The sequence below is a fragment of the Phasianus colchicus genome, chromosome 6 (genome assembly GCF_987193195.1).
Source record: "Phasianus colchicus chromosome 6, bPhaCol1.hap1.1, whole genome shotgun sequence".
NCBI lineage: Eukaryota > Metazoa > Chordata > Aves > Galliformes > Phasianidae > Phasianus > Phasianus colchicus.
The window spans coordinates 8,090,650-8,115,292 of NC_143441.1; the positions used below are offsets into that span (position 1 = coordinate 8,090,650).

The window sequence follows — 24,643 nt, forward strand, 5'->3', positions numbered from 1 at the left end:
TCAGCAGACTTTGAAGGAAATCTGACAGTGACATCTGAAATCCATTGGACTATTTTTGTTCAGTTGTAACTCAAGCAGAGTTTTGTTCAGAGGAATGAGTGAAAGGACTGTAGGGCTTACATAAACATGTGAGAAAATCTGAAAATCTGTCAAATTAAGCCCCAAACTTAGGCTTAATTTTAAATTAGTAAAAAATACATTTCTGACTTGAAGGGGTAAAATAATTTAAGGCACTGTATTTATTCATTTATAAAGTACGCACATGTCATTAATAGCTTTAGAGAGATTAAAAACATAGGTCAATTGTAGACTTTAAATCAAGAGTCTAAACTTGGTATCTTCTCTGAGTATTTTTCACTGTGCAAAGTTTTTGAGGTGAAATTCCTCTATAATGATTTTGATTAATCATTGTTTTCATTAGGAAATAAATGTTTCAGGTAATCTGGATTAAGTCATATACACTACTTGGATTAAAACTGGAATGCCGTAGCATTAGCACTCTCTCCTTCTCTCTCTCTTTTTCTTTCTCTTTTTTTCCTAAAGAAGTATTGCACTAGGAACATCAGGTATCAGGAAATAGTTGGGATTTGCCACAGGTTAGTTACATAACTCAAAACTATGTGCTGCAGATTCCTTCTGGATAGTGTAATAAAATGAACCAGATGACCCTAGTATCGTATCAGAGTTGTTTGTTTTCTGGATGACCAGAAATTTAATTCCTTTTTAACCTCCAAGTCATCTTCCAATATCAGCCCTGACAGCGACCAGAGTCACAGGATGGTCGCTCTGGTCGCTGTCAGGGCTGATATTGGAAGATGACTTGGAGGTTAAAAAGGAATTAAATCGACTAATGCTCCATAAGCAGCTACAAAACTAGAGATTTTTAAAGCTTTGCTACCACTATATGATTTTTTTTTTTTCTGAATATTAGAAAAGCTGTTTTGAGCTATTTCAAACAAACTTGTTTTAAAAACATGAGATGTAAAATTTGTCTTTCGAAAGCAAATTGATTTTGCAGAAAAAAATGCATTAAAAATTCTTTGCCTACCAGGCATTGTTGTAAGCAACTGATTTATTTTTTTTCTTGCTTTCAGATGGCACTGGCATAAACATCCTGAACTATCTGCTCGATCTCTTTGCTTCAAAACCTTCTGACTTTCCGTATCTTAATCCAAATGTACAAGATGATAATGGAAATACAGTGATGCACGCTATTTTTCAGAGAGGATTTTCAAAGCAGACAAAGAGAATAATAGATTCATTGGCAAAATTTGATATTAACTTTAATATAAAGAACAAATTAGGAAGAGACGTGAGGCACAGAATTAAGAAAAATGACCCACTGCTACTTGCCTGGAATACTGCTGTATCAGAGAAGAAGAAGTACCGGCAGGATATAGCAGGGCAGTCCGTTAAAACACTTAAGCCTACTCCAGCTTCTGATGTGTCACAGCCAAAGAACGGAGGACGTTCATCTTCTGGATCCTTATTAAAAGTACCATCTGGCAATGCAGCACGTAATGATGTAAAAACTCTGTCTTCTGTAAAGACAAAAAATGATCCGTTATCAAAGCAGGAAATGGAAAAGATAAACAACCCCTTAACTATGCAGGAAAGTCTAGTGCAGGAAATTGCAACTCTAATTCAGCAATTGAAATGGGGTGATGCCCCGAGGAAGGATAATTCTGTGGTACAAAAGCAATCTTCAGGCCAGACCAATTTGGAAGAGGGAAGAAGTGCATCCTTACAGCTTTGTGGAAGTATAGTTTATTCTGAAGAAAAAGGAGATGACAGGGAGAAAAAGAAGGGAGTGCAGGAATTTAGCGTGGGCCTGTCTAATGGAGAGAAGGAAGAACCAGAGGAAGAGAAGATTCTGGACGTTGAGGCATATGTGCAGGAGTTTGATAACATGACTTGGGAAATAGAATGTACTCCTGAAGCATTGAAGACCTTGGGCAGCAAAGATGTACCTCATTACCTGAAAACTAAAACTATAATGACAATTAAGAGGCTTGGCAATGGGGAATGGACTAGGGGTCTTCAGAAGCCACTGAAACATTTAAAAGCCGATATCCAGCTGTATGAAGCCAAACTGGGCAAAGGTGCAAGAATGCTATGGGAACTTGCAATTGACTTTTCTCCTCGTTGCAGTGAGAGTGCAGAAAAGATTATGGAGACAGAACAGACAAAAAGCCTTCCAGAAAAATCAGGAAGAGTTTACACAGAAATGATCAGAATTTGGGCCATTGTTCTCGATCACTGCAAGCTGAACCGTGTTTTAGACAATATATGCTTGTCCTACAATCGTGGCTTATCTTGCATCTTAAGGAAAAAGCTCAAAGGCATAAATGAAGGACATCAGAACTACAATGTGACAACACATAAGCGTGTTCCACGTTGTTATGTTGAAGACTTGGAGAGGGAAAAGTCAAAAGAACATACTATCCCTGAGTATTTCCCTCCAGCCAGCGCAGCAGAAATGGAATACAATATAATGAAATTTCACAGCTTCAGTACTAACATGGCACTTAACATTATAAATGATGTACATTCTGCTGTTGAGTACCCTTTCCGAGTTGGGGAATTGGAGTATGCAGTAATTGACCTTAATCCAAAGCCCATGGAACCAATCATTTTAATTGGGCGAAGTGGGACAGGGAAGACGACTTGCTGCTTGTATAGGCTTTGGAAGAAATTTTATTCATACTGGGAAAAATCCACCATGGCAAACAGTCCTCTGCTGGAGAGGCAAACTTGGCGACAGAAACAGTGTAGTGATGTTGAAAAACCTAGGTTAGAGAACAAAGAGTGTGAAGAAAAACAGGACAGCGATGATTCAAGTGAGGAGCAGGTGAGTGAGGAGCAAGACCAGGACAGTGAGGATGAAGAAAGTGCTACGGGCACAACTGATACAGAAACAAATCTGTGTGATGACCATGAAGAAGACCAAATGTGTGATTCAGAAGAACCAAACAGACTGGAGCATCTCCACCAGATCTTTGTAACAAAAAATCCAGTCTTGTGCCAAGAAGTTCAGAAGAATTTCATTGAACTTAGCAAGTCTTCTAAGGTAACCAGTCATTTCAAGCCTCTGGAACCAAATGTTCACAGGCTACAAGACGTTAAAGATGAAAATTTCCCACTGTTCATCACCTCCAAGCAGTTGTTGCTGCTACTGGATGCATCTATGCCTGACCCATTTTTTCCAAGGAATGAAGATGGGAGCCTTAAGAGAACCATTGTTGGTTGGAGTCCCCAGGAGGAGTTGGTGATACCAAATTGGCAAGATGAAGACGAAGAGGGTAATGCTGAAGCCGAAGATGGTGTTGAGGAAAGAACTGCTGATGGATGCTCTAGGGAGAGTGACCCTCGGACTTTTGTGACTTATGATTTATTTGCAAATGAAATTTGGCCAAAAATGATAAAAGGTAAAAGCCTGTACAATCCTGCGCTTGTTTGGAAAGAAATAAAGTCTTTTCTGAAAGGCTCTTTTGAGGCACTGAGTTGCTTCGGGGGTAAACTTACTGAGGAGCAGTACAAAAAACTGGGCCGGAAGAGATCACCAAACTTCACAGAAGACAGAAGTGAAATCTATCACCTCTTTTGTCTTTATCAACAGATCAGGTCTCAGAGAGGCTACTTTGATGAAGAAGACTTGCTGTATAACTTATCTCAAAGGCTCTCAAAGCTTGGGGAGCTGCCATGGTCCATCCATGAGTTTTACGGTGATGAGATTCAGGATTTCACCCAGGCTGAGTTAGCACTGTTAATGAAATGCATCAATGACCCTAATTCCATGTTTTTAACTGGTGACACTGCCCAGAGCATAATGAAAGGAGTTGCTTTCCGGTTTAGTGATCTGAGGTCACTGTTTCATTATGCAAGCAAAAACACCGTGGACAAGAAGCAGCGTGTTAGAAAACCAAAAAGGATCTATCAATTGTACCAAAACTACAGGTCTCATTCAGGTAGAGTATGAAATTTATTATCTGGGCTTGTGCTTTTCAGGTGTCACTAATGTTTGAGCTTTGCTATTGGCCATTTCAAAGCATCTTCAATCAGCTGTTTTTTTGTTGTTTGTTTTTAAGAGATCAGAACCGTTTTGTTGTGTTTTGATGTGGCGACTGGAAAAACATGAACAAATGTTACTAAAATTGTAATTTTTTGAACAGTCATGCTTAATGTATGTTTTGTCTGTTTGATTTGAAGGTAACTTCTCAAAAACTAATCAGATGCACTTGTATGCATTTCCGTTTCTTCCTGAAATTGCTAGATTTTGCAAGAATGAGCTGCTTTTACTTTTCATATTAGTTTTGCATTTGACCTTCATTTTGTGAGGAGGGCACTGCTAAGTCTTTGTGGCAAACTTTGTGATCTTTACAGGCTCAAGAATGAGGTCTACTCAAAATATCAGAAACATGAAATGGGCCTTACAGCTACTTTCTTCTCTCACTCATGTTTGTTTTTGTAATTATACTTCTTAAGATCAAAATTTTAACAAAATCTTTTAAAAGCGTCACTTGCAAGGGAGTATGAGACAGTCTGATTGAACTTTAAAATCTATATTCTGCTTATTGTAGGTATTCTCAGCCTTGCATCTGGAGTGGTTGATTTGCTTCAGTACTATTTCCCAGAATCTTTTGATCGGCTTCCAAAAGACTGTGGTCTCTTTGATGGACCGAAGCCTACAGTCTTGGAGTCCTGCAGTTTCAGTGACCTGGCAATTCTGCTGAGAGGCAACAAAAGGAAAACACAGCCTATTGAATTTGGAGCACATCAGGTTTGCTTTTCTTAGGTATACGGCTTTTTGCAGATTGTTCCAGCTGTGCTGCTAAATAGATAATCACTTTATCACAACTGTGGGGCTGCCCACAGTTGTTTTTTTTTAATCCCTTCCATTTTACTGATAAATTATGCCTTTAAAACTCTGAAATAGTTGTTTTATTGGTTTCTCTTTCTTTCTTCTTAATGCATTTCTGGCTCTATCTGCCCTTTATTGCATCAGGTGATTCTTGTCCCATTCTTTTCTAACTCCAAATTATCTTACACCAGATCTGCAAATCTCCCCTCATTTGTCAGTCTTCTAGGGGCAGCTTTGTGTAGTGTGCTGGAATGTCTCTGTTAAATGCTGCCTGGTTTTGGGAAACCTCTTGCATTATCTTGACATGTTTGTGTGTCTTCTGTGTGGCTTTCTAACATGTTATTTTTATGAATATATTTTATTATAGGTAGTATTAGTTGCAAATGAAACAGCAAAGGAGAAGATACCCGAGGAACTCAGTTTGGCACTTGTACTGACAGTTTATGAAGCAAAGGGCTTGGAATTTGATGATGTGCTCCTTTATAACTTTTTCACAGACTCAGAGGTACTTAATTCTTATCCCTTTTCTGCCTTTTTTCTTAACGTATTGATTTTACATGTGATCTACTTAGCTTTCCAGCTGGGGAAGGATTCACAGTTTCCTCTGAAGACAGGTAGTTTCATCACAGTAGAAAACAGACTCAGAGTTTTATGAAATGAGCCTGACTTCCCTTAGTTCTGCATTTTTCTTCAGACTGGCTGTTGCAATTTCAGGGAGAGCCTTAGGAATCACACTTCTGCCACGTGCCAAGAATACTGTTAGCTTGCAGCATGTCCATCCTGGCCTGTGACCTGTTCAGGTCAGAGCAGTTGGAGTGATATTCTACTATCCTTGCATACCTTTTACCTTATACTAGGATGCTGGGTCCTGAAAAACACATTAGAGCCCCTGCTTTGCATCACTACTGTGTTCACAGAGTGATTTTTTTTGCTGTGATAGCTTACAGGCTTGAAATCATTTGTCAGCTGGAGACAAATTAATACAAATTGAATGCTGCTTTGTTTTGTTTTTGTTTTAATTGAAGGTTTTGTAAAACAACTATGTTCAGAAGCGAGTAGTGTGTGTGTAATAAGGGAAGTATGCTCTATAGCAGTCTGTGGATTAACTCCAAAAACTCTGGGAGGTCTAACAGTCTGTAGCAGAGACCATCTTCCCTAGGATGGCTTTGGATGAAGAAAGCTTTCTTTCCTGGAGGTGTTGAGGTTTTTTATCCACTCCCTTTTTTCCCTTTGTGGTTCTCCAGGAAGCTCAGACCCTGCCCAGGTTTTCCAGTAGCACCTACTACTAGGCCTAGTGGAGGTCACAAAATCATAGAACATCCGAGTTGGAAGGGACCCACAAGGATCATCAAGTCCAACTCCTGGCTTCACACAGGGCCACCAAAAATCAAACCATGTGTCTGAGAGAGTTGTCAGACAGAAGGATGCAACCTCAGGGCTCCCCACAGAGAGCTATTAACCACAGCAGTCTCACTGCTGTGAGCATCACTGAACCTCTGTGGCCAGGCAGTAGCCAGTATCCTTACTGGAGGTGCCTGCAGACTTATATACACCCATGACTGAGTTACCATACAATTAAATATTCTGTGTGAATGTCTCTCTCCCAGATACCCTCTGGGCTACAGCCCTCAAAACAGTGTTTCAGACATGACTTGTAGCAACTAAAAAGCACAGGTGTATAAAATAAAACTGAGGGCAGCTTGCTGGTGGTTTTTCATACAGTAAGCACTGTGTGGTGAGGGAGCTTGAGGTAAATGACTTGAATGTGGCTTACTGAGATTCAGGGACATTGTGATACTGGCTGTCATGACAGATGTCTCAAAGTTGATATGTTTTGAATGATGTGAGCTGAGCTTAGAAAAACAAGAACTAATAGCAGAATCCAGAGTTTAATGTGTTGGGCATTTTTAATTTAGTTAGACTGATCTATGTCAGACCAGGAGAACTGCTTTCATATAAATATTCAGTTTTTCGGCAAGTCATGAGTATTTGAGTTGATTTGAGTAGTTAAACAAGAAGGGAAAAAAAGTTCACACTGAAGTTTTCTGATTTGAAAAAGTAAACCTCTGAACTGTTGTGAAGAAAGCGAGTGTTGCTGTGTGCTGTTTATCATTTGCTTGATTCTGTTTTTATGGGGCTTGAAAATGAGATTTGGAATGAGTCCTGTTTCGAGATGCAGATTTAAATGAAGAATCTAAAAGTAAAAAATAGCCAAACTTCTAAAACCCAAAATTATTCCATTATCTGTTTGTCATTTTATAATCTGTAACAGGCTTAGGAATGGTTTGACTGATGATTTATTGTAACCAGAATTTTAGAATAGGTTTTGCAAATGTCCTGCATTTTTGCTAGGTTGCTTAGGGCTCTGAGCTGCAGAAAACAAAGCTGTTTTAGCCATGTAAGAGTATTTTTATGTTTGTGGCACAAACTTAGCACTTTGTAGTCAGTTTTCCTTTAAACACCAAAAAGGAAATAACATTAACGCAACATTTTAGGATATGATTTCTATTGTATTAGTTTTGTGGGGGATCAGGAACTTGCACAAAGGTGTTGTTGGGATCTGGCATTTGTTACATGGCATGAGAAGGCCAACAGAAATCTGCTGCCATGCTGAATGTACATTTAAGCAAGTTTGTGCACATTTGCAGGCTTATATTTACTCACATGTACCTGTCTCACAATCCAATACAATCCAACCAGGCTCTTTTAGATGTTCCACATGAATATCTTTTTCTCTTCTTTAACCCTTTTTCAAGGAGGGGGGTGTGTTGGTGACTTAGGGTCTACCCTGTGGCTCAGACCAGCACTAGCAATCACCAGTACTGCACACTGAGCCTAAATAAATTCATTGCATGACTGACCAGATCTCATGAATGTGCTCAGTGATGGTGAGAACCTATACAGGCTACTGGTGGATCCATCTCCATGGCTTCAGCCCCCTTGTATTGTCCATGGGCTCCAGCTCATCGCAATTTAAACCGCCAGAGATGATTTGTTTGTAAAGGTAATGTCCCAGATGTCCCTTTTCATAATCCACAGCCTTTTCCTACTGAGTGGTTCAGTGAAATGCCTCTTAAGTGCATCATCCAAAGGACAGCAGCTGCTTGCCTTTGCTTGCCTGGATTCTGCTTGCTGCAGGTCTCCTTGTGCTTCTGGGATGAGGTCAATGAGTTGTGGGCCAGCTTGCCTGCAACTCACTGACTTACTGAGCTTGTCATCCCTGTAGTAGCATGGAAACTTGGCGGCTGCTCATCCTAATCTTCAGGCTTGGATTTATTCAACATTTCTTACATGGCACATTTTTGCACAGCAGTTTGCAACTTGTCAGCATTTTCCTAGTGTCTTCGAAACCCATCCCAGACAGAAGGCAGACACAGTGAGTCTGCCTGCTGCAGTGTTGGGGTTTGTAGAAGAATCCTTGGCCATAGGACCACAGCTTGAGCCTTGTCCATGGTGAGGTTAAGCTGATGTACTCCTTGATGAGCCATCTATTGTAGGAGTGTATCTGCAGCTTTAGCTGCAAATTTATAGTCTGTTCAAGGAGGATTTCATGTTTAATATCAGATGATGATGACTGATACATGTGGTGCTATATGTGATTTGGATTTCGAAGTCTAATTCAGCAGTATGCTGAAATCACAAGAGAAGTATGGTACAACAGTGGCAATACACAGAGGAGTCACAATACAGACATGATTCCTGTATGTTCCCAAACAGTCCCTGTTTGCTCCACTGTCGCAGCCTTAGATATCCACAATTGCAGGAAAGGAGAATGTAGCTTGAAGCCAGCTCAAGCCAATTATTTTCATCCAGGTTTGCTTTGTTTGTTGCTCAGTTTCTTTATTCTGTGTTCAGCTGAGTTGCTTACCTCCTCTGCGTTGGGATGACAAGCTCAGGGAGACATAGCTTTGTAATATCTATTTCAGGAAAAGCTGTATATTCAACCTGATGATGACCTGATACAGACATGTCTCAAATGTTACTCTCTAATCTCCCATGTGTTGAGACGGAATTCCTCTTTTTTAGTTGTCTTTACGTTCCTCCTTGAGAAAATTGAGAAATTTTCTTCAGTCTTCAGTTGTGGGGGTTTGTTGATCACAAAATATGACCTTTTGCATTTTTGGGCAGTAGTAATTGCTGTATACATGTAACCTCATTTTTTTTCTGATGTTTTAGGCTAGCAAAGAATGGAAAATCATTTCTTCTTACACTCCTGATTCAGACGTGCAAGTAGGAAGCAAACTGCTAATTGAAATGCCTTTAGAGGATGCTACTGCTGTGCAGAAGAGACCTACTTCTTTTAATGTAGAAATGTATAAGGTGAGTTTTTCATAACATTGGGAATATCAAGATTATACTAAACTCTTAAAAGTAGGGAGATTTCTTCAAGAATTACATTAATATTTTAGTTACATGTTTATTGAGGTTGTTTTATCTTTTTGGTATCCTACTTGTATAATCTAGAATTGATTTTGAACGATTTTTTTGTGAATGCAATGTGGTAAGAAACAAAAACTAGACTTCTAGGTATATATACAGTGGTTAAAACAAATAGCAAAACATCTCGTCAGTGTTAATTTATTACTGTAATCTGGTTTCAGATCATTGTCATTACTTCAAAATTAAGAACATTTTATTTATGCTCACTTGAGTCAGATATTTTCAGAATTATACTGGGGAAAAAAAACAAGTAATTGCATGTGCAGTTGATTAGAAACAGTATGGACTGTCACACCTGCAGCTACTAGATTTGTGGTAATAGTTGCTTGCACACTGTATGAACAGTTGCTTACGTAGCTAAAAAATCATGTATTTCATATTTAGATTTGCTTAGTTGGAGGTACTTTCTTTGTCATTCTCTGTCCATATTCATTGTTTTCTTAAAACTGCAAAGTGCAAACTTTATAACAAATCAGGTAATCTGGCATTTGTTTTATTATTTTTAAATTTTTTTCTATTTATTCTATTTTATTTTGCGTGTGTGTGTGTGGTGATATTCTGCTTCAGATGCTGAATGGAGAACTGAAGCAATTGTATACTGCCATTACAAGAGCCAGGGTCAATCTATGGATCTTTGATGAAAACAACGATAAACGAGCGCCAGCTTTTAAGTATTTCATCAAAAGAGGATTTGTTCAAGTTGTCAAAACAGATGAAAATAAAGGTAAAGTTATACTAAAGCTTCCATAAAAGAGTCTAATACAAGACAACCTACTGAATACTTTCTTGCTTTCAAGCTGTATAATAAAGAATGTTAATTTCTTTGGTCCCTTTAAGAGGGACCATTGATTTTTGCCCTGCTTTGATATTGCCCTTGCAAATGTTCACTGATTTCAGTAGGTTTTACTTGTTTGGGCTCTAAAGATCTTTTGTATGTATTAATAAATAACATAATTGCTAATTCATAGGTGTAATTTTTTCCTGCACAGAACTGAAGGTAGTTTGTGGATTGCCATGCTGGCTAAAAGAGGTTTACCAAATCAGAGAATTTGGTTTCTATAAAGACAGTGAATTTACTTAGTTTTATCCAGAAAAAGCAGAATTCTTATAGGCTTTTCAAAACTATTTGTTTATTTCCAGGACTGACAGGAGGAGATAAAGTTTATTTAACTCACAGTTACCATTACTGATGTGAGCAGGTACAAGCAGCACAAAACATAGAATTTGGAACATTATGAGATATTCATGCTTAGCTTTTGTGCATAACAAGTGATTTCTGCTATTTCTCTCTTCTAACGTAACAGTTTTTCCCATAATGTTCTAGATTTGGATGATAGCATGTTTGCTAAAACTTCATCTCCAGAAGAATGGATTGCACAGGGAGACTACTATGCTAAACACCAGTTCTGGGAGGTAAGAGCATGTGGTTGCATGTGCTGAAATAAAGATTCTTGCCTATTCTGAAACCTTCCTATTTTTTTTTGACATCTGTAAAATTATTTGTAAACCTTTAGTGGCTCAATAGCCACTAAAACACTAAAAGTGTTTTTCTCATTTGTTGATTTATAATTCTGTAGATGTCTGCAGACAAATTATAAACAACTTGCAAGAAATAAGCAAGGAGAGAGCAGCCTATTGTCTGTAAATTACAGACAGAAATATGCAGGTCAGGGAGGGGGAAACTTTTTAATATGCACAAACTGAAGATGATTGGAAACAGTTGTCAGCAACAATACAAAGTACTGGAACTTGTGAATCTAAACCACATGCATGGCACTATCATTACACATTAATTCCTGTAGGCACTTATTTGGAGTGTATTGATTTGGGGATGATCTCAGTGCTCTTCTATGTTTGTTTGGTTTTTTTTAACAGTAATTAGGGATGGATACAAAATGCATATTAAGGAACAACATGGAAGAACTAAGGGAATTTGCTACACCAAGAAATCTGGAAAAAGTGCAGCAAAATTATTGTTTCATTCCCTTGCTATTTTAAAAACGTGGAGATTTTACACTTATTTATTTGCTAAATTGTTAGTTTACACAATTCAGATTTGGTGTGACAGCAGACAGAGTGGAAATGCAGTTTTGAATACTTATTTTGGTGATAGCAGAAGGAAAGCTTCCACTTCTTGATGGTAGCAGCATAGTTTTTTTCACTGAAAAATAGATACTTGTAAGAAGGCAAAAATTAAAATAATAAGCTGCCTCTATACAGAGGGTATTTATCTCTTCTGAGAGGGAAAAAGTCAGTTTTACAAATGGACAGAAAATTGTTCATTAAAAAAAAAAAAAAGAAAGAAAAAAAATTAATCTTATAATCTCCAAATGTAATATCCATATTATCTGCCATTCTCTTTTTTTCATAACCTTGATTTTTTTACTATCTCTGCTACATAAAAGGAAGTTATCTGGGCAATAGTGTGTCTGTAAGAGTGGTTTGCAATGTGGAATTTCCAAACTGAATTAAACAAAAAATTAATGGTTTGAATAAAGAAATGTGATGTGGAAAAATGAGAGAGTTGATATATAAGCCAGCCTTGTTAGGAGCATAGTTAACTCGATGATTCCCTTTATCACACAAGAGGACCAGTATGGTAAAAGCATGAATAAACTTTCCACATCATCTGATTTAACTTCGCACAAGTTGTTCTTTCTAGTTTTTATTAATAGATTTAACGTGGCAGATGCCTAGTGACTTACCAATTAATGATTTGGATCATCATTCAAAATCATGTGTGCTATTTGTTTTGCCATCAGCCTCTCAGGAATTTTGCTTTTATTGCTTCCATGTCGATTTTATAAAACGCTTTCAATAAATTTCTAATTGTGATACAGTCTCGTGTGAAATGACTTTAAAGCTGTTCCTTTTCTCCTATGAATACACTGCTTTCTTTCACCTTTTCCTTCTTTCATGCTCTCTGTGGTCTTTCAATTTTCCATTACAGTGATTTTGAAATTAAGAGTTGCTTTTATGTGATAAGCAGCGGGTTGGATGCACATGGGTAAATTCTGTGTGTGATCTCACTCTAGGTTGCAGCCAAATGTTACCAAAAGGGAGGAGCAGCTGAGAAGTCAAAGCTGGCCCTGGCACACGATGCTGTTCTCAAAGTGCACTCGAAGAAAAGCAGCCCCAGGTAAGTATAACATGAGTGGGCATCATTCTGGGGTGCCAGACTCATGAATGTGTGTTGGGGAGGATGCCCACCACAGCTGTGAGACCAAACTGGAGACCTGGAATAGGCATGTAGGTGAGGTGTCTGTTACAGCTTTTTGGGTAGTGAAGGAAACTGAAGAAATTGGAAAGTTCAGCACAGCTGCTGCAGGATCAGAGTTGCTGCCTCCTTTGGAAAGAAGTGAAGGCAGTTGTAAACTGTAGGCTGTCCAAACCAAATGTGACCACTGCAGGATTCCATGAGAAAAAGCAACAGAATTTGAATTACCAGAAGAGGTTTTTTTTTCTCAAATGTAGATATGAAAGCATATACCATCAGCAGTTCTCAATTTCAATTAATCCTACTACTTAACCAAGAAGAAAGGATGTTGTTTTACATTTGGGAAGAAAAGCTGCTAACAAAGAGTGAGCTTTCAAGTAAAATTAGTGTTTGAGTCAATCTAAATTAAACAACCTGAACTACATCTGAACCAAAGAGCATTCTAAAAAGGGGACAGATTTTGAGATGAATCATTTATTTATTCTGTCAGTTGTGCAAAATTGCTCCAGGGCTGGACTGGAGAGAAAGTTTGCAGTTCTCTGAAGTCAAAGGCTGAAAAACTGTTTGAGATTTGATGTGTGTAAGACAGCTTATAGCAGAATGTGACTAGAGCAGAGGAAGACAGCACTGAGGGAATAAGAAGGAAAGTCTGGAAAAATGTTACGACTGGAATTTATTAAGGATTAGCTTTTTTAAAAGGCTTGTTTTATATTAATAGCACTGGCATGAAGTACAAGCATAGGCATAAAATTCTGTGATCAAAATTTGTTGAGGGAACTGAAATTTTTAGTTGGCTGTAAGCTGGAGTGCTTGTCAGATGGGCAGAATTTGAGAAGTTAGGTTTATTAGGATAACTTGTAAAATAAATCAACACAGGATAGAATGACATACAAGATGACATAAGGAAAACTGGTGTAGAACAAGGTATGTTGACAGAAAATAATAATGAAGCTGTACACGTGGCTTTCTAAAATTAAAAATGTTAATGTTCTTGCACAAAGCATGAATAAAATTCCTGTATGCTCTATGGTATGAGATACTCTGTGCAGGTCTGATTCTCTCGACTCAAGAGTGGTGAATTTAAACTGCTTTTGGGAGGAAGATAGATAGGCTGCATGAACACCAAGAAGGCTTAGTCATATAAAACAAGGACAGAACAAATTTGATTATTGTCTTTAATGACATAGGAGCTAAACAGCAGGAAGGAGAAAGGAGCAAGTTAAGATGAGAAATTGAAACCATACTAGCCTTTGCTATACTTGGTTTGAGAAATTTAAAGAGGAGCTTTTTACTTCTTATGAAATTCTGGAACAGACTTCTGGGCAGAGCAGTGTTAGTCCAAAATCCAGCTAATTGTGAAGTAATGCCTCATCAGTTTAATTATGAAGAAGAATGCATTATGTCAGCGTTGGTTGGATTCACTTATAATCTTGTGATCTTAAACTTCATTTAATTTGAATAATTTTCTCTTACTTATTTCTACAGAGAAAAACAGATGGAATATATGACATTGGCTAAAACTTACTTGGAATGTGGAGAACCAAAACTATCACTAAAATGTCTGTTTCAGTCAAAGGAGTTCCGGCTTTGTGCAGAACTGTGTAAAAAGTTAGGAAAGGTATTACATCCTTGCACTGTATTCTCCTTACCTCTTTCATTTTCCTACAGCTTTTTTTCCCCTCTAATTTTGTGCTTGTACATCTCTACAGAATTTTTAAACGTGATCTATTTCAGAGCCCATAAAACAATAGTGTCTTGCTGTCTAAAACAGCTCCTTATGCTAGGCATTCAAGATGAGCACATTCACAAGGAAGCATTTGTCACAGAATAGCTCTAAGAGAAATGAAGAGGACAATGCAGTTATATAGTCTAGATTTATTTCTTTGGTTTTCCTCAAATGTCAGCATCAGTCATTTCTGCTTTGCAGTTGAAAGTTAATTATTGACTGATTTCATGAAATACAAGCTGCTGTTTCTCTCATATATTACTGTGATGATTCTGCAGCTTCACTGATTACAAACATCTAAATGGAACCCTGAAATTTGCATGGGTTAAGAAATGTACTGAGAACAATTTTCAAGGCTTGTGGGGGTTTTTGTTTTTATCTGCAGAGTATTTCCACCAAAATATCTTAAAATGATTGTTCCCAAATATTTAAAGTTTAGGATGCAAGATTAAAGTTCTTATTCTGCAGCTAGAACTGTTCTCATTTAATTTACTCCTGTTGATTTTGAGAAGTATGAAAGTCAAAAGTAAGTGTGGTGTTTTTTAATGACTGACAATGGAGAATGGCAAATACTTTGTAAATCCTTAATTTTAAGTTCTAATTTTTCCAACGCAAGTATTTTGATGGCTTTTCAAATTTTAATTAAAAAAAAAAAAATTCTCTTCAGTTTTATTGGTGGCCACTTAGGAATTACTTGATTACGTTAAAAGGCTTTGATTACATTTTATTAGAGTGTGCTTGTGTATGAGACACCTACGTGATAGTTACTATTAATTTAACTATTAATAGTTATTCTATTCATGTAGTTTTGGCTGTTTAGAGCCCTTTGATTTCATTATTGAATTCTGCATTGCAGATGAAAGATGCTGCAGTGTACTATCAGAAAAACCAGTGCTACAAGGAAGCATCTGAATGTTACGAACAAATTGAGGAGTTTGATCTGGCAATTAAGATGTATTGTCAAGAGGAGCTCTATGAAGAAGCAGCGAAGGCAGTTGAAAGGTATCTTTCAATACTGTGTTGGAAAATAATTCTCTTTTCCATCTCCAACCTCACCATAATACAGTTGGCTCTCCATAAAGTTTTAATGATAATTTTGGCTGGTGACTTTGTTTTATATAAAGTTAAATTCATTAACTGTCAGAATTCTCATTGGGGTCATGATAATGTGCAAAACATTCTACTGCATTCACAGTTTGACCGGAAACTAGTTTGACTTTCCTAGGATTCTTTTCCAGTCCTGAATTACTAGTCATGTAAATTCTTCTTTGACCAGTCCTTTGAACTAGGTTTCTATGGTAAATATAACAAAAATAATAATAGTATTAAAGGACTAGAGCTGGCTGGTTTAGTATGTAGAGATAGTTTGGTCCAAAATTTCAAGCATTAAACTCAACTTACCAACTAATGATTTTTTTTTAAACGAGCGTCCCCAAATCATTTATATGAATTCACCATCAAAAATACAAAAATCTGCACTCCCACATTTATCACAAAAAATTATAGTAATGAAAAGCTAATGACAATTTACTCACTGTAAGAGATTTGTATGGAGCATTCTTGCCTCAAAGTTTGTTCAGCGTCACCAATCTGAGACGTATCCTGCTTGGCAAGCCTTTGTGTTCAATGGCTACTCATAGAGTTGAGCAACCAGAAAGATCTGATTTTTTGGCTACTGTCTACTGAGTTCTCAGGGCAGGTCAGGCTGCAGGGATTGCAGGGATTATTGTGGAAAAGACAGCCACCACACAGCACTGTGCATACCCAACAGTCTGCCAGGTGACAGGCACTTGATTGCTAAATGATGCAACAAGAAAAGCAGGCAGTGTAACTGGAGACACTCACCCATCAGGAATTATTCATTCTCAGCAGGTGAGAGAGAATCCATTTGCAAGACTGGCTTATTGAATATCTTAGTAAATAAGCCACAAGTTATTAATAACTGAATGTTTTGAAGTATGTGTTTTGAAAGATGCAGCCAGGTACTCTGCTCAGGCACTCGGTAAGCAGCAAAGACTATGTGTGACAGTACTGAAACAGTTTTCTACACTGACTATCTATAATGGCCTCATGGAGAACTGATTTATTTTCTAATTTCATACAATCATTAAGGTTGGAAAAGCCCTCTAAGACCATCTAGTCCAACTGTCAACCCATCCCCACCGTGCCCCACTAAACCACGTCGCTCAGTGCCACACGTACACATTTCTTGAATGCTTCCGGAGGGGGTAACTGCCACCTCCCTGGGCAGCCTGTCCCAGTGACTTACCACTCTAAGAACAATTTTTTTCTAATATCCAACCTGAGCCTCCCCTGTTGCAACTTGAGGCCATTCCCTGTCATTCTACTAGTCACCTCAGAGAAGAGGCTGACCTCCACCTCACCACAACCTCCCTTCAGGTGGTTGTAGAGAGCAATAAGGTCTCCCATGAGCCTTCTCCAGACTAAACAATCCCAGTTCTGTCAGCTGTTCCTCATAAGACAATTTCCATTCCCGTCCCTGTTCATGTAAATAGCCGTTCTACATCGAGGCTGACTTTAGCAAACAGAAGATTATTACTGATAAAATGTGACTGAAGTAATTTGTCAGCGTGGAGAAAGATTAATTAATGCTGTAAACCTCATGATCTTGTTCTTACCAGAAGTTTTAATGTTCTTGTCAGGCAACCTTCTGTTGTTTTAACTAAATTCCTTTTTTAAATCTTTTGGATTACATGACTGTTTTTTGCATGGTAAACAATAGTCATAATTGAACTAGTTGTCCTTTTTCATGGAAGAGCATCTTGGGGTAGCTATTTGTTTCTTGCTGGGGCAATTTTTAAAAAGGCAGTGACTTTGTCTGTAGGTTGATCATCCATAGTAGTAAATTGACATATGTTTTATTTCAGATATGAAGAGATGTTAAGTGCAAGAGGACAAATGGTATCCAAACTCTCATGTACAGCAAACCAATTGTATTTGGAAGCAGCTGCAAAGTACCTAAGTGTGAACAGAACTGAGGAAATGATGCAGGTCCTCTCAAAACTTGACATAGAGGATCAGCTTGAGTTTCTGAAGTCTCGTGGATGCTTGCACCAAACTGCAGACTTACTGAAAAGAGAAGGTCGACAGGAAGAAGCTGCAAAATTAATGAAACAACATGGGTTTGCTCTTGAAGCAGCCAACCTCACAGCAGTAAAGGAGTTTCGTGCATCTTGTTTGCTTGCTGCAGTTCGTGCTGGTACAACTTATTGTTCAGAGTCGGACCTGGTGGACAGAGAGGTCATGCTAAGAGAAGCCCTTGAGCTTTGTGAACAAACTAATCAGAAGTCAGGCATTGCTGAGGCTTTGTTTTTGCAGGGAGCTCTGAAGGGAGACTTTGAAAAGCTGAGCAATGCATACTGTCAGTTTCTATCTCTGAATCATTCTGCTGGTGCAGTGGAAGTTCTCTTTGTGCTATCTCACTGCAGCGCACCAAGCCAGGACATCCTCTGTAAGGCGACACATGGCTTAATGGCTCTCCTGGATCTGGTTAAAAGTTTAAAGAAAGCAACCACCAATGTAGAGAAAGACATGGTAAAGTCATGCTTTGCCTATTTTGGTATCGTCCCAACAGGTGACAGTTGTTGCCAGGTGTCTCAAAATGAAGCTGAACCCATCCTCAAGTTTTTGTTAGACAAGGCAAGTCTAAAAGAGAGGAAAACAAAAGGTAATTTCTCAGTAAGCACGGAGGCAGTAAAATCAGCTTTGAAGCAGCACTTGCTGAGCAGGTTGTGCTCTATCACCCATGAGTTACTGAACAAGCATTACCCCGATATTTGTATGAAGTTCATTGTTGGCTTGAACTGTGAGGATACAACCTGTGAGGATTTCCATAAGCCCTTGATGCGCCGGGAAGCAAGGATGGTATTTCAGTGTAAAATGAACCTAGCAGCAATAAATGGACTGCTCTTGGAAGCCACACACACTTTCCCTAAAGAGCTGCTGAGTCACTGCAAAAGCTTTGATGGTCTTTTGACTTCTGACAAGTATATGTCGTGTAAAGCCCTTCTAGAAACATTTTTCCCTAATCATTTCCATTTGAGAATACTGTCAGAGAACCCAAAGGCATGTAAAGAAATACTGGGATTTAGTAACATTACTTCCAAACCCTGTCGAGCACTGTTGAATGAATACATCTCATTTAAGTTTAAAAATGAAGATGCTAGAGCCAGAAGAGAATCAAGTGACTTGTGGCTAAGTGCCATGAAAGTTTTTCTCTTATCTTCCGGATATCCTGAAGAATTTGAGAAGCTGCTTTTTAAGGAAGAGGACGATTATAACAGAGAGCTATGCCTTGCTTTGTCAAAGGCAAAAAGCTCCCCAAAGAGTAAAAGCCAAGCAGGAAAGATCAAAGGAATAGATGGCAGGCATGGCATGTTGCAACCTGACAAAAAAACTGAAAGTGCAGGAAGAACACACTTGTGCTTCATTCGACTCCTTCAAAGTTCATTTGAGCAATTCTATGTTTATAAGAACCCTGAAAGCTGTAAAAGGCTGTTTTTCCGTTTTATGAATGTCCTGGTCAAGAAATGCACAAGGTACCTGATTCCAAGCATAGGAAATACAGTGATGTTGTTGGAATTCCAGTATATTATCTGTTGTGCTGTCCTGATGCGACTCAACAAGAATGTGACTCTGTGCCTTCCCAAGAGTTACATTGCTCTCGTTCACTATTGGGATTTTTTGTTCAGGAACAAAGGCCGTAGCAAAGAATTCACAGAGACATTTTCCATTATACAAGAGTATAGACCAAAAGACATACATGTAGCTGAACAGAATTTCAAATTTCATCTCTGTTACCTAGCAAAGATTTTGTGTGGAGTTCATGAGAATTTCAGCGTCCTTCTGGATGCTTTTGAGGATCCTGACTGTGTAACTTCAGGAGAGGCTGAGCGAACTGTAGTGCTGAGCTTAGTGATGATACTGAATGCTGACCAGGTGCAGAATTCTGTGTGTAAGTATCTCCTAAGCCAACTCTTTCCTGAAATAAAGGCGATGCTGAAATCAATGAGAAAAGACTCTCCCTCAAAAGTGCCTGTAAGATTACTAAAGGTCGTGGAACAAGTGGCTGATGCTTCAAGTGTAAGAGAAATCGCTGCAAGCCTGCAAGAGCTTCTGATAGAGAGAGATGAGGAGTACTTATTTGACTGCCGATGGAGGTGGGACTCTGTGTATACTCAGGGCTATGCACCCATACGGGGTATCCTGTATGAAAACGTAAATTTTGACAGGTTTATAACCTCTTTGGATAAAACAGAATATGCTGATGAGATAGAGAAGGAACTCGAAAGTGATCAGTGCTTAGAGGACCAGAAGGATCCCCTGGAAGTGATTGCACTCAACAAGCAACAGAAGCAAGAGCAGAAAGCATCTGCTCTACGCCAGCTGTATCGCATCTTCCATTTTGGTTTTGCGTGCATGAGGTGGAAAAGGAAGGCCTGCTGCAAAACAGAACCTGTAGCAGTGAAAGGAGAGGAATTTTTATCAGATATCTTCAAAAAAGCAGATATCGACCAAACCCAGTGTGACCTCTGTGGAGTCAGATTCATCCAGAGCTCTGAGAACTATTTTGGCCAGGCTGAAAGTGTGGAGGCAGACACTGCCGAAGCTGTGACACCAACAGAAGAAAAGATGCAGGTGGAAGGAAATGCAATTATTGCAGCCAGCGAGGCTTATATTGAGCACAGAAACACAGATGAACACAGAAATAATAATGCTGCCTACAAAAACTATGCTGACTTTTTCAGAAGAAAGATAGATCCAAAAATACGTGACGGACTGGATGTAGTGGAGGCCATTACAGAAAAGACTTACACTCAAGACCATTTAGCCTATAAAGAAGGTTCCAACTTATGCCAGAGAAAAATCAAAGAGAATATTAAGAAGATTTCAGATGCAGTAGAGGAAATCTATGAGAGAAAAGCCTGGGCTGAAGGTGAGACTTTTCATTTTTCTTTTAAACAATGTAATATGTCATTTGTGGCCAAACCTAGACGTGACAAAGCTCCATTCAAAAACCTTAATGTGGTCAAAAGAAATAAAAAAACACTGCATGTTTCAGTATAGAGATCAGTAAGTTCTGGCAATTAGGAGATACATATTTTGATATAGGATTTTTTTCTCATTGCTTAAAGCATCATTCTGTGATGATTTTTGCAAGCAAAATTGAATCACTGAGTGAGTAGCCTGCAAGCAAAATTGTTTGGGGTACTTGCTGTGCAATAGTGACATCTTACATCAAAATATTGTTACTGGCTTTAGCGTAGAAATCCAGCAACCCTGTCAACTTGTCACTGTGATGGCTGACAGTAATGAAAAACTGTAGTGTTCTATGTGTTCCTCAGCTCTTACCAGTACAATACGTTAATCTGTAACTAAATGTTAGGTTATGGTCTTCAATTTACTGTGAAAGCTTTATCTTCACTCCTAACTGAAACCTTTTCAGTATGGATAAAATGTGCAAATTTTGCTTGTTAGTTAGGTTTCTGCTCAGTGAACCATGACAGTTGTCCTCGTTGTTTGACATGTAGAATTTCAGAGGGATAATGAAAGCCAGAAATTTTGATTCTCCAAAATAGATAAACCAGAATAATCCAAGTGTTTCAGGTACACTTTCAAAGGGCTGCACAAGGATGGAGAGGTGAGCTTCTCCTCTCTGTGTTAGCAGTGTTAGTTGGCTTGGGGAGTAATACATGCAGCCTCTTCATCCCCAGAAGTGACTTTGGTCTGTACATGAAATCACTGGAGATGAAGACTTCTTGCTTTGCATCATTATTGTACACATGTCTGTGTCAGCATGCTTGGCTTTTAACATCTGTCTGTCACTCAGCTGGTGTTCATACAGAATGCTAACTGTGTTCCATTTCAGCTGAAGAAATAATAACTGAACATGCCAACAAACTGCTTGCTGTCACTGATGAGGCTTACGAGTGGCTGAAGAAAATGGATTTACAGAGAATAAAGGAAGAAGGTACGTTTTGAAATTACACAGATTTCTGTGCCCTCTAGTGGTCTCTGTTTGGTAATGTTCTCTTAGCTTTACTCACTTCACTCTCCAGGTCAGCAACACAGAACTTCAGGCAATGAAAAACAGGCACCTGCACAGGGGGTTAGGGAAAGTGTGAGGTATTTGGTCTTCCAACTCAGATTGAGCAGGGCCCACTGCTGGCACTCAGTGTGTCCCAGCCTGCATGGAGCATGTGTGTGTGCATACAGCTGTGTGTGTAGCTATGGCTCAGGCGAAGTCCTCAGGATAGAAACTTGAGTGAGGGGACAGAAGAGCAGCTGTCTTCATTTTCACCTATTACTGCTGCCTTTAACTGTGCTTCAGCACTGCTTTTATTGGCAGTTAAGCGGTCCCCGAGTTCTTGAAAACCAGTGTCCTAATAAAACTGATCTTCAGCTTGTTTTTAAGACCTCTGTGAAATAAAAATATATGCAGTCAGATTTCTTTTGGTTTTGGTCATTTTACTTTGTATTAGTTCAGAAGTAATATACTTGGATGCTGTCAATTTCATCAGAGACCTTTTAGGCAAGTTTAAGGCTTCATTGTGCCTACCCATATGTTTAAGAATAAGTACATATTCTAGAGGTAGAATTGCAAGAACTATATAAAAAAGCAGAAATAAAGTGCTTACAAATTGCACTGTATGTAAAGTACCAAAGTGGCTCTATTTTAGAGAATTTTATTGTGATAAAGCTTTGTGTTTCAATTTTCTATTCCAATAATGATTAAATGACAAGACTGCATGAGAGTAATCTCATGGTCTTATGAGCAACATTATACTCTGTCACTCCCTCTTTAGAACTCAGTAAGCAAATTTATTGACTGCTGACACTGAACCTTGAGAGGGGAAAGACACTCTTCTTAAAAAAGCCAAAAGCTATAGCAATCAAAACAGATGTTGAGTGTAAAAATAATGACTAGAGCAGCAAGGTGCTTTGTCATGTAAAACACAGTACTTCTTAAACATGACAGTATGCGTATGAAGATATTTTGCTGACATATAAAATCCTAGTGGTAAATCCTGTCATACTATTAAGAGAGAAAAGATGTCATGTCTTTCCATTTTGCATTAATTTTTTTTTTTTTTTTTTTTTTAATGCAGACTTTGTGCATGATAGAGACTTGGAAAATGAAGTAGAAGATGAAAGCATGGCTTTTGAAGAACTTGCTTATAAAAAACCATCAAGAAAAAAAGGAAGATGTGGGAAATGGTGATCAGAAAAAATATGCAGCTGCTATTCTGTCCTCTGGTAATCTAATGTTAGAATAAAATATTAAGCTTATTAAAAAGAAGAATAGAATGTTGGGGTCAGAAATTGGAAGAATGTGAAGAAAAAGCAACTTACGCAGTTGTTAACACTTCTGTCAGAATAATGATTTGTGTTGATGATGTAGCTGATAAAAACCTATGACAGGACAAATTTCCTTTCAGATCTACAGTGCTTCTTGAAAGTAACAAAAAGCCAAAGAAACCAGCAAGTAGGAAGAAGCAGTCATGTTTTGGCCTTATCTCAGGGGTATTTTTCTACCAAGTCTTTGTATTTTTTTCTTCTCTGTTAATTGATGTAATCATTCTTCTGAGCTGGAACACTCAGAAAAAAAGATAGCTTCTCTGATTTTAAGAGGTTTTAATTTCTGTTTTTAGATTACCATTGTAAACTTACTGTCTCTTGTGTCTTGTGTTTGGAAATTTTTAAGTCGCCAGGTGAGGTACTTGGGGTACCTCTCTTTTATATTTTTATAGACAACAATGATCATTCCTAAGCTTGTTCATGTTTGGTTTTTTTTTTTTTTGACAATGTACATATTTCTAATTAGATAAGTAAGAAAATCATGAAGTTTCTTCTCTTTCATAAAGTTTTGATATAAACTGTTACCTGTACGTATTGAAATATAGATAATCTCTCTTTTAAGAGTATTACATGGTGTTTTATAAATTTCAATCAAAGAAAACCTTTTGTAATGTTCAATAACATTTTATAAAATTTGTAAGATGGTTAAAACTGTGTGATTTTGTCTTATTTTTGAATGCTTTGGGAAAGCCACAGCTGACTGACCAACGATATGAGCAGGGCACAATTTGGGCCAGAGTATCAGTTCATGACGACACTATTTCACTTCTGGGACTTCAGCATCTCCAACGTGCTCTGATCTCCTCATTTTAGATGGATGCATTTGTATGTTTCACGTGCGTAATTACAGTGTTATTTAGATGTTGAAATATTTTATCTTGAAAAGTGAGCTGCTTGTATATTTAACAAATAGTTTTAATGATTACCTTTTGCCAAAAGCTCAGGAACTTGCTCTTATGTCCCATGTTTTCCAAGTGGAACAATTTCCATGGATCAAAATGAAGTGCTGCTGTAGAATGGAGCAGTGTGAGTAGCAGTGATGGTTTTCTATTGCATTGTAAGTGCTGTTGTCTGCCAGAAGACTCTTTACTAAGTGCTGCTTATTAAAGAAGCCTTGTTGCTTAAGTGTCAAGAAAGCAGTTTAAAAATACTCATGCATGAAATGCAGTGCTACACTTGCAGTGTAGAAATCAAGGATTAGGCAAGCTAGAGCATTAATGTAACATCATTGGCTTTATTTTCTATAACAGAATGTATTTTGCATTTGAAATTACTCTTAGGAATTTTGCTGATTAGTTTCTTGATCTGAGTGCTTACTCAAGTATTTACTCATTTGTAGCAGTAAATGTTATCTAAACTTTCTAAAGTAATTACAGTTTAAGACCCCTCACTCTTCAGTTTAAAGATCCAGGGATCGTATTTTTTCTTTCCCTTTATGGGAAAAGGGAAGCTTTAAAAGTATCACTGTAAAACACTAAGCAAAAAGAAAGCAAAGAGAAGAAAGAGCAGAAATTACATTGTGTTGATAACTTCATTTGGAGTGCATTTCTTTAGTTCAGGGATCCGTGATCCTTGGTCACTGAATCACTGACAGCCAAAATTACAGGCAATTTAAATTTCAAACTCACAGTTTTAGAGATGTATTAGACCAAGATTTGAGCAATATTCAAGCTGAAAAGGGAAATCTAGTTGGATTTCCTGCCTAGTGACAGTGCTTACAATTCCTTTTTCCTCTGGTGACATTGCACTTAAATAAACACAAACCTCTCTTTTCCATGTCAGTCTATTCAGATAATAATTATCTGTGTGTGTTAATCCTGTTTGAGAGTTTAATTAGCAAAAAGGGATACACCCTTGGCTTTTCACTTATTTAAAAATCCTTCTGGCCCCTAGTAGAAGCCACAGTGTTCTAGCACCAGCTTCCAGCCTTGACTCTAAGAGGTTTAAGAGCTGTGACAGATGCCTTGGTACATGCAAGATGCATGTTGCACTGAAACCCTTGGAGTTTAGTAGTGGATGC

At 38.1% G+C, this 24,643-nt stretch overlaps 1 protein-coding gene across 5 annotated transcripts in view; it reads left to right on the forward strand.

Moving 5' to 3' along the window:
* Nucleotides 1-23,279, forward strand: part of TRANK1 (tetratricopeptide repeat and ankyrin repeat containing 1) — a 49,460-nt gene extending 26,181 nt beyond the window's left edge. For all 5 annotated transcript variants that reach the window (XM_090142338.1, XM_031590426.2, XM_031590427.2 and 2 more), the window contains 12 exons: nucleotides 1,095-3,968; nucleotides 4,581-4,780; nucleotides 5,229-5,366; nucleotides 9,038-9,181; nucleotides 9,869-10,025; nucleotides 10,626-10,714; nucleotides 12,337-12,440; nucleotides 14,004-14,136; nucleotides 15,101-15,246; nucleotides 17,133-20,200; nucleotides 21,134-21,235; nucleotides 22,374-23,279. In XM_090142338.1, coding sequence (XP_089998464.1) covers nucleotides 1,095-3,968; nucleotides 4,581-4,780; nucleotides 5,229-5,366; nucleotides 9,038-9,181; nucleotides 9,869-10,025; nucleotides 10,626-10,714; nucleotides 12,337-12,440; nucleotides 14,004-14,136; nucleotides 15,101-15,246; nucleotides 17,133-20,200; nucleotides 21,134-21,235; nucleotides 22,374-22,486 — 7,268 coding nt within the window. In that variant the 3' untranslated portion in view covers nucleotides 22,487-23,279. The remainder of the gene's footprint in view (nucleotides 1-1,094; nucleotides 3,969-4,580; nucleotides 4,781-5,228; nucleotides 5,367-9,037; nucleotides 9,182-9,868; nucleotides 10,026-10,625; nucleotides 10,715-12,336; nucleotides 12,441-14,003; nucleotides 14,137-15,100; nucleotides 15,247-17,132; nucleotides 20,201-21,133; nucleotides 21,236-22,373) is intronic.
* Nucleotides 23,280-24,643: the final 1,364 nt, after the last annotated feature.